This window comes from Crocuta crocuta, unplaced genomic scaffold (genome assembly GCF_008692635.1).
Source record: "Crocuta crocuta isolate KB4526 unplaced genomic scaffold, BGI_CrCroc_1.0 scaffold228, whole genome shotgun sequence".
In the NCBI taxonomy this organism is placed as follows: Eukaryota; Metazoa; Chordata; class Mammalia; order Carnivora; family Hyaenidae; genus Crocuta; species Crocuta crocuta.
Genome location: NW_027532820.1, coordinates 3,092,384 through 3,102,679, shown reverse-complemented (window position 1 = coordinate 3,102,679; position 10,296 = coordinate 3,092,384). Strand labels below are relative to the sequence as shown.

The following is a 10,296-nucleotide window of genomic DNA, read 5'->3' as shown; positions in this document are numbered from 1 at the left end:
ACTGAGCCACCCAGGCGTCCCTTTGCATTTTTTAAGGCTAGTGAGGTGCTGGCGGTGTGTGACAGAGACCATGTTTAGCTCACAGAGTCTTAAATACTGTCTAGCCCTTGACAGAAAAAGTTTCCTGACTTGAAGCTATTTATGCCTCTTGTTCAAATAGGGGTGATTTGCACCCCTATGGAAGCAGGGGTATAAACACTCTCATACACACAGCTTGCTAATACAGTGATACTTGAATGTGGTTGTAGTGAGTTCTTTTTCCACTGCAAAGGGGTTTGGAAGGGTAGGTGAGTCAAGCCACAGGGTCCTGAGTTTTAGAGCTTCCCACAGTAAGCCTGAATAGCAGTCAAAGAATCTAAATATAAAAGCCTTTGGTGTTTTCTTTCCACACCATACCTAACCTGCTGAAGTGATAAGCACAGGTATGATGTCCTGCATGTAAGCAGTTGCTCAATAGAGGGCAATGAGTCACATGATGTCAGAGGGTTTGCTGCACTCTTTCATTTTTTTAATCTCATGGGAATCGACTCCCATAAAGTGATGAAGTTAGAATACAAACAGAATGAGAAAAATTAGTTTATTCCTGGCTTCTTCCTAATTATATATGACTCATTTGAGCATATTTTATAAATAAGCAGTTTTCATCAATGTAGAGGCCACAATTTAAACGCTCATTTTTCTTGTGAATTTGGTGACTTTGTTTTGAAAGGCTTAATGATACAGCCCCAAGTTCATGCCTTGGCTACACAATTTCAGTCCAACTTTTGCTACAAGCCGCATGGGAGAATATCAAATACATATGCGTTTTCTCTGAGAAACTTTAACAGACTTCATGTCAAAGAAGAAAAGCTACCTTCCCCCTGCCCACCTCCCATAGACCCACCTTTCCAATCTTTGAAGTATATTTTTATAAAAGTTCTATAGACGGGAATACAAAATTAACCCACCTCATTCTCATGTGCCTTATTTTTCAAAAATACATAATCAGTTTCTTAATTACCAAATAGCATACAGAAATTAAACCAAGTTTTTAAAAATGTGCCACAGCTCTTTGTAAAGACAAAATGCATTTTTCTTCTCTGGTAGACATTGGTTTGCAGGTCTTCATTTAATTTGCTGGAATAAGAAGCGATTTAGTAGATCAATACATTTAATAAAAAGAAAGCCTTCTCCATTCATCCTCAGTTGTCAGACACTAGAAACTAGTAATAGAGGATTTCTTAATAAGCTTGTAATAAATTAAGACCCTAGTATATAACTTTGTGTACCTGGTAATGGCAATGGTAGTTTCAGAGTTGTTATTGTAGTATAATACATTATTCAGGGAAAATAACACCATAGTATCCTCTTTGAAGAGTTTCGCAAAGGTTTGAAATGAATAATTGGTTACTTTAGCTTCAGCGCTGCTCGAAGTTACATGCAAGCCAGCTGGATACCCAGGGTTTTTTTTACTCCACACCATTGTGTTAGTACACACTTGGATGTCATGTCTACTTCAAAGAAGAATTTCCATGTTCCAAGTTCATTTCCTTTGGTCAAGAGATTTCTGCACCACTTACCTGTAGGGCCCGTCCTTTGGTCTCAATAGGGAGAGTCAATGCAGAAATGGCACATACAACACAGACTGATGAGAAAAGACACAGGGCTCCCAGAAAGGATGCGCTCATAAGAACCTGCAAGTCACAAGGAATGACTCCATTTATTGTGGCCTAGTGTCTTCTCAGCTGATTTTTTATGTCAAAGGGGAAATCATCTCTCCACAGACATGAATGAATGTCATTATTTGCAGCCATTCTATAACTTGTGCCTTCCTGACACCTCTGGCGAGTTATTTATTTGGGCCCAGCTGCTGCAGGCATTTTGTGTGATTCTGTGAGCAGAGACTGACATTAGTAGGTACTGGCCAGGTCAGACCTCTCTGCACCCACTCCTCAGGCATCTCCAGAGCAAACCAGTCCCTAGGGAAGGTAGAGAGATCCGGTTTCCCCACACTCTCATCATACCAGTTTAGTTTGCTCAACCTCTAGTTCAGTGTACGCAGTACTCCCTCTGCCAAACGTCCGCTTGGCCCCTTCAGTTCTGACAGGATGAACTAGGGAGAAAGGTTTTGGAAATGTAATCTAGTGGTCTCTGGAAAGATAACAGGTCTTATGTATGTTCATGACGCTTCGCGTGTGACAATGAAAACTTTGGTGTTCAGTTTTCCACATTCAGAATGGATTTCTACTAATTTATATACAGCCTTTGGCCAAGATCATGCTGTGTTAGTAGCTAGTTCAGACACTGCCATCTCCTACATCCATTAACCCAGGGCTGCCTGAAGGTGCAAAACCTAACTGCTCTCCTAGCCAGGATCAGAGGCAACTGCATCTTGGAGATTGTTTGGTTTGTTTTGTTTTGGCTTCCCTACAGATATACGAGGCTGGGCTTCCTAGCAGGGTTCTAGCCATCTAGTAGGTGTGACTGGATAGTCTTCCAATAACTTCTTTTCTGCCTAAATTCAATGTCTCTTGTTTGTAACCAAGAACCCTAATGCCTGATTATAAAAATCATCTGAGAACTGTGTTACAATGTGGATTTCCAGGCCCCTCTTTGATGTACTCCATCAAAAAGAAAGATCTGTTCATCTCTACTTCTAAAATCCAGTCTAGACCAAGGACACAAAGAGGGACATTACACAGTTAAAAAAAGGTCTAGTCAATAAGATACAGCAATTCGGGGCGCCTGGGTGGCTTAGTCGGTTAAGCGTCTGACTTTCGCTTAGGTCATGATCTCGCGGTTCGTGGGTTTGAGCCCCGCGTCGGGCTCTGTGCTGACTGCCGGCTCAGAGCCTGGAGCCTGCTTCAGTCTGTGACTCCCTCTCTCTCTGACCCTCCCCTGCTCACGCTGTCTCTCTCTCTCTTCTAGAAATAAAACATTTTAAAAAATTAAAAAAAAAAAGATGCAGCAATTCTAAAAGTTTGTATACCAAAAAAATTTCAAAAATATATTGAGTAAAAACTGAAAGTAGATCTAGATAGATCCACATAGAGTTGGAAACTTCAAGACTGCCCTCTCCCAACTATCGGTAGAACTAGTAGACAGAAAAAGGGGGATATAGAAGACCTTTATGACCCCATCAACCAACAGGGTCTAATTGACATTTACAGGACAGCTTACCCAACAGCAGCAGAATACACATTCTTTTCTACTGCCCCTGGAACATTCACCAGCATAGACCATGTTCTGGGGCATAAAGTGAACCTAAAAGATTTAAAATCCTAGAATATGTTCTGACTAAACGGGTATCAAACTAGAAATAACAGAAAAATAACAGCAAAATCTCCACTTCTAAATCCATGGGTCAAATCTCAAAAACAACACAGAATATTAAATGTGTAATGGACAAAAATAAAATACTTAGGAGTAAGTAAGAAATGTGCAAGGTGTATATGAAGAAAATTTACAGATTATGTAAAATTGAGTAAATCTAGTAAAACTGTGGAAGTATACTTTTAAAAGTAATCTGTAAGTCTAATGGATTTTCAATCCAAATCCCAGTAGGATTTTTTTAGTCAACTTAGGGGAAAAAATCTGACTCTAAGGTTTATTTGAAAGAATTAACATGTAAGAAAAATCAGGAAATTTCCAAGAACAAATGCAAGTGAGAGAATCTGAGGGAAGTTATTGGCCTAAGTGGCAATGACGTTCTAATCATGAGCAGTGTGATACTGGTGCCAAAATAGAACCCGGTGTGGAAGTGGGGTTTCCAACAATGGCGTCTTGGCATATATCAGCCGAGAATAGCCAGCCAAAAGGATGATTAGTGGCCTGAGAACAACCAGCGAGGCAGTGTTTTGTTGCTTTTTAAAGCTGAATTCTTACCTCAGACCTTGAGCATAAATTGTGAAAGGATCAAAGAATTTAATGTTTTAGATGAAAACACTGAAAGCCTTTAAACTTGTAGTGTATCCAAAATATTTTTAGAAATAATGGATGCATGAATGATGAAGGCCAATAAGCAGGACACAAAAAAATTAACTCTGGAAGTGAAAATACTTGGCAAGTAAGTTGACTACTTAAAAATTTTGCTATGTGGAGAGTTTGTGTATATGTGTTTATATACGAGCCTAGCTACCTATCTACTCACACAGATGTACATATACAATGTAAAGACAAGTCAGACATTTGATAACTGATGACATCCCTTAAGCCTCACCCCTCCCTCCAATTCTTCTGCCCCAACTTCTGAAAAACTGACAAAGCCTAGGTACCAGCAAGAATTTCATACCGCACAAGCTCCTGCCCAAGTATGGGAGCCCTGACCCCCAGCCACAGTAAAAACCTCAGCCAGTCTCCTTGCCTTGTCCTCTCGAGCCATTTAAGATCTACTTGAGAGGGCTATTCTGTTCTCCAGGGCCCCAAACTATGTAATTAAGTAAAACACCCTTTTATACCCTTGTGTTATGTATATGCATCATCAGACTTGATACCCAACTCAAATATGGGGGTGGAGAGAGTTCCACCAGTGACTCTAACATGGACATAGATAGATGTAGCTAATGCACATATTTATGGAAGTACATGCATCTACGGATAATATAGACACACACACAAATATATGCATAGAAAAGCATCTGGAAGAATATACCCCAAACTATTAAGATTGGTTTTGGTGATAAGAGAATTTTCCCTTTCTCAATTATATACTTCTGTACTCGGAATTTGATAGCAAGCATCTTTTTATATTGAGAGAAATATCTTAAAAGGATTGTAAGCTTTCTTAACCAAAAAGAAAAACAATGAACTATACTTCCAACTCAAGAAGTACCTAAGAAACTAGTATAAAAAAAATAAAAACAAAAGCCTAAATGAATAAATTGCAAATCAGAAACAAATGGACTTGATAAATTACAAATTTATAACATATAAATGCTTCGGATTAAGAATGTAAAAGAGGAAACGAAAGGAACCATAGAGAATATTCCCCAAAGTTCTTTGCTAATAAATTTGAATGAATATTCAATAAAAATGTTTCCTGACATTTATTCTAGAAAAGATATAAAACCAAGAAAAACAAAAACACCAGAAAAATATAGTGGCCAAAGAAGGACCTCCTCAAAAGTGCAAGGATTCATTTTCATAGGAGATTCTTTTGAATTTCCAATGAAGAGTCCAGAGAAAGAAGAAAAGCTTCCAATTTTTTTTTATGAAGCCAGGAGGACAATGACTGTAAAACCTAACAAAAATAAAATAGATACACACAAACCTCCAACTGCCCTCATAAATACGAGTATTGATTGAAAAATTGTAAATAAACACCAGTAGATACAACCTAGTGGTTCACTAATAAAACACTGCCTCCGCGGACCCTCGCTGCTGTCCCCTGCACCACAGTGTGCAGGTTCTCCCATCCACTCTTCCCTCTTTCATTTACTCTGCCAGGTGTTTCCCAACAAATCTCTTGCACGTGCAATTCTGTTAGCATCAGCTTTTCCAAGGACTCAAGCTATTTCAGTAAAATAGTTGGATACAAAATCAATATAAAAAATAAATTCAGGAGCACCTGGCTGGCTCAAAGGAACATGTGACTCTTGATCTTGGGGTCATGAGTTCAAGCCCCACATTGGGTATTGGAGATTAATATTTTCTATACATAAAAAAAAATTCAAAAAATGTTTTGATGCCCACTACATGCCAGGCACTGGAGAAGACAGAAATACAAAAGTTTTAGTAAAACATGCCCATATTGTCCTCAAAGGCTTAAAGTATTGGAAGAGACATTTTGCATAGCCTGGCAAAACAAATTAGCAATTATAATCTAGTAATTAATATGAAGGAAAATTTCAAAAGCTCACAGCAGAGACCAGACTTAGTTTAAGGCATCAGAGAGGGCTTTTCTGAGCAGAGAATTAATCATAGCAAACTGAGGTGGAGAAAGAGTGGAAAGGGAGAGGTTTTCCAGTCCATGGGAGCAGCAAGTGAGAGAATCCCAAAATGAGGTAACTGTGGTAATCAACTATGAAACCTAGATTGCTTATAGCTAGGTAAATGGGTAAGAAAGAGCACAAGGTTGGGAGCCTCACTGGTGGAGCCCTGTAAACCAAGTTGAGGATCTGGGTCTTCATCTAGGAGGAAGGGCAAGGGTAAGACAATAAAGGATTATAAATAAAACAACACAGATCAACATGGATACAGGGAGGAGAGGAAATTGAAGGAGAGTAAGAGCTTGCAGGAGAATAGTCCAGATGTGGCAGCCCAGTGAGGTGTGAGGGTAGTTTGAACCAGAGTGGTGCAGGTGGTGACAAAGGAGGGGAGGTGAATTATACAGGATCTACTAGGAGGCTAAATCCACATGGTTGGGGATTGAGTAGGATGAGGAGGATGAAGGGAGTGAACAACTACAGGTTGGATAGTGACACCATTCACTGACGGAGACTGTGGAAGAGGAGTGGGTTTGGAAAAGAAAGACATCCTGAGTATGATTTTGAACACGCTGAATTTATGATTTTGAGACGTTCGAGTGGAAATGCCCAGGAGGCAATGACATACATGAATCTGGAGTTCAGAAGACCTAGTCCAGAAATACAAAGTTAGGAGTTATGAGCAAATGATTAGTAACTAAAATCATAAAAATGGGTGAAATCACCTACATGGAAACTAAGATCTAAAAAAAGATGAGGGTATAAAATTGAGCACAATCCTCAACAAAAGAAGAAGATCAACCACAAGGAGACGGAGGAGGAACAGCTGGAGATGCAGGAGAAAACCCCAAGTGTACCAGGTGATGGATGCCAAGGGAAGATGACAGAAAGTGAGGACGTGGCCATCGGAGGGAGAAGTGTGATGGGAGATTAAAACAAGGTTTGAATTTAGAGTTCAACTCTAAATGACAAATGAATGGTTGTCATCAGAGACACCAACAAGAATCATTTTTGGTGGAGTAGGGATGGCTGCAGTAGGTATGGGAGGCAGGGGAGTGAGTGGGGGAAGGAAGTGAGGACAGGGAGAGGAAGGAACCTCTTCAAGCAGTGAGGCTGGAAAGAAAGTCAATGGGGGTGAGTTTACTGTTTGTAAGCACATTAAAATGTTGACTAGAGGGGCATCTGGGTGGCTCAGTTGGTTAAGTGTCCAACTACAGCTCAGGTCAGGATCTCACAGCTTGTTGAATTTAGTCCCATGTCAGGCTCTGCTGACAATTCAGAGCCTGGAGTCTGCTTCTGATTTAGTCTCCCTCTCTCTATCTGACCCTCCCCAGCTTCCGCTCTGTCTCTCAATTATAAGCATTTTTTTAAAGTTTTTAATAAATAATTGTTGACTGGAAGGCTTCCACCTGGAGGGATAGACTAGAATCACAATACAGATGGGATTATAAACTTGAAAAACTCAAGAGGCTCAAATGAAAAACCATCCCGAATGCATTCAATGAGCTAGCTGTTTTCAAACCAACAGCCTTTCCAAATACAAACAACTTAGAATGCAAGACTAGAATTTATAATGAAAGCAAATAATCTATTCATAATAACAATAAAAAGCCTTAAAATGCCTAAGAATAAAGTTAACAAGATCTTCAGGAGCTCTTTGAAGAAAATAGTAACATATCAGCAAGGAGTATAGAACAAACATGAAACAAATGGAGACAAACTCTGCTCTTAGGAAGATAATACTAAGAGGAAAAAAGTCCATTTCTCCTAAATTAATGGATACATTTAATGAATTAATCATTAAGATCTTAATAGAATTTGGACAGGCAAGGATGCACATTGTAACTAAATGATTCTGAGGCTTATCTGGGAAAAAAGAACAATGAGGTGGGGCTTAGGCAGCCAGTTTTGAAAATGTACTATAAATATCATTCAACTAATGAGAATATGACAGTGACGAAACCAGACAGATCAATGGACTAAAATAGTTAGGCTAGAAATAGACCAAGTAATTGTGGAAATGTGAGCAAATAGACATTTCTAATCCAAAAGTAAAAATAGGTTATTAAATCAAGTGTATAGGGACCAGTGGCCTGCCAGTTAGGAAAGCATAAAGCTGTTGCCTACATTCGGCTTCCTACTACCATATCCCATGGCTGGGGAGAGGAGAGGTCAGGGATTTCTGGGTCAGAATCAGAAATGCTTTCACTTCATAAAGATTAAATTGTATGCCTATGATTTGAACGCTTTTATATGTATGTTGTACTTCAATAAAATGCTTATAAATCCTCTCCCCCAAAACAAGAAGGCCACAGAGCACTGGCAAAGAGATGTGTATTGTCATAACCCTAATCACAGAACGCAGAAGTTGTGAAGAAAATATTGATAAACGTGTCTATGAACTTAGTTTCTGTACAAAGCAAGGAGAACAAATAAGAATGAAAAACATGGAAAATTGGGAGGAATATTTACAATAGGTCAGGAAAATGGTTGAAATCTTTCATACATATGAAGGACTCTCACCAATCAAGGATTTAAAACTGATTTGGAACATGAGAAGGGCCCTAAATGGACAAGCTAAAAAAGATAACCTAATTAAAATGTGCAAAGAGCATTCAGTTTCATTACTCATCAAATAAATACTAATTATAATAACGAAGAGAAATCATTTCATTGCCAGTGGATTAGCAAATATGACAAAGACTGACAAAACCAGCTGGTGAATCTGTGAAGCAGCAGGACCTTACTCACCAGTACAACCTTCCAAAGGAGAGCTGTGGCACAATGTGTCAAAATGGAAAATGAACAGACCCCTTGACCTACTTATCAATCCAATTCCTAGGAATTTATCCTAAAGACATAATCCCAAAGTTAGGCAAAAATGCAAGCACAAGGATGCTCATTACATTACTTACAGTAGAAAAATATCCAATAGTCTAGACCTTTAACAATACAGAACTAGTAACTGGAAAGTTACTTTTGGAATATACATACAAGGGTCTATTTTTCAGCAACAGAGGGCTTGACTTTTATTCATGTGAAAAGATGTCTGCAACATACTGTTTCATGCAAAAAGCAGACTATAAAAAGTATGTTATCAACCTAAAAAGTTCCCATTCAAGATGGCGACATAGGAGGATCCTAAACTCTCCTCCTTTGTGAACAGACCAGATCTACAGCTAAATATGAAACCATTTCCTCTGAAAGAAATGCAAAAACTAAATCCACATCAAAACAGTTGGGAGAGGCTCAGACACAATCTTACCATAACTCCCACTCTTGATGCAGCCACCACAATCAGGAGGGAACTGAGAACTCCAAGCTTCTCCCTGAGGAGCTAAGGGTTTGAATCCCACATGTGGTACCCCTACTTTTAAGACCTGTGCCTGAGAGACGAACCCCCACAGCATCTAGCTTTGAAAGCCAATGCATGACCTTGTGTCCATGAGATCCACACAGTCACAGTGAACTGAAGAACAATTCTTAACGGGTTCGCATGAAATCACCTGGTTACCTGGCCCCTCCTCCCACCCATACCCTCTATCCCTCCCCCACCCACGTCACCCTCCCACACCCCCACTGTACAGAGGCAGCACACTGAAACACATCCAGTCTTTTTGTGAAAGAGGACTATTTGCTTCTCTTAAAGCATCACCCTGATAGGCAAGCATCTACTTGAACACACAACTAGGAATTTACGGAATTACACTCCAAAGATGGAGGCCAGCAGGTGCCAGCTTTATATCCTCCCTCAGCCTTCTCAAATTCCTTCACAACAAAGAAGAAGGAACACTTCCAAACTCATTTTATAAGGCCAGCGTTACCCTGATACCTAAACCAATATCTTTAATGTTTGTTTATTTATTTAGAGAGAGAGAGCACATGGGTGATCAGGGGAGGGACAGAGAAAGAGTGAGAGACAGGACCCCAAGCAGGCACCCCTGGAACACTATCTTAAATCATACACAAAAATCAACTCAACCTAACACAAAACTCATCACGTCACTTACCTGCTTAAAACCCTTCAATTATTTCCCACTGCTCCTCAGAAAAAAATCCCAACTTCTCAATATGCCTGTGAGGCACTTTCTCACCGTGCACATCTCTCCACAGTTAACTCACACAGCTATTTTCTGTTCCGGGAACACCCCAGTCTCTGCCCCATCTCCAGGCCCTTACGCCACCAGGCATCCTACTTGAAATGCTATTTTTCTTTGTAAGTTGTCAACTTCTCATATTTCAGGTTTCAACTCCATTGTCACCTTCTCAGAGAGGTTTTGCCTGTCACCTCTTGATCATATTACCTCCAAAGCATTTACATTACCTGAAATCATTGTAATTATTTCATATTTGTGAATTCCTTACTTGAAAAAGCCTCTTGAGAGCAAGAATC

The 10,296-nt window shown here is 39.6% G+C and overlaps 1 protein-coding gene across 2 annotated transcripts in view; it reads right to left on the bottom strand.

The window, feature by feature from the left end:
• Positions 1-654: 654 nt before the first annotated feature.
• Positions 655-10,296, bottom strand: part of SVOPL (SVOP like) — a 61,012-nt gene continuing 51,370 nt past the window's right edge. Inside the window, exons 14-15 of one of the 2 annotated variants that reach the window (XM_077781049.1) lie at positions 1,560-1,673; positions 655-1,116 (exon numbers count right to left, since the gene is read on the bottom strand). In XM_077781049.1, the coding sequence (XP_077637175.1) occupies positions 1,105-1,116; positions 1,560-1,673 (126 nt within the window). In that variant the 3' untranslated portion in view covers positions 655-1,104. Of the gene's footprint in view, positions 1,117-1,535; positions 1,674-10,296 lie in introns of those variants that run through there. The other variant, XM_077781048.1, reaches the window with a different exon arrangement.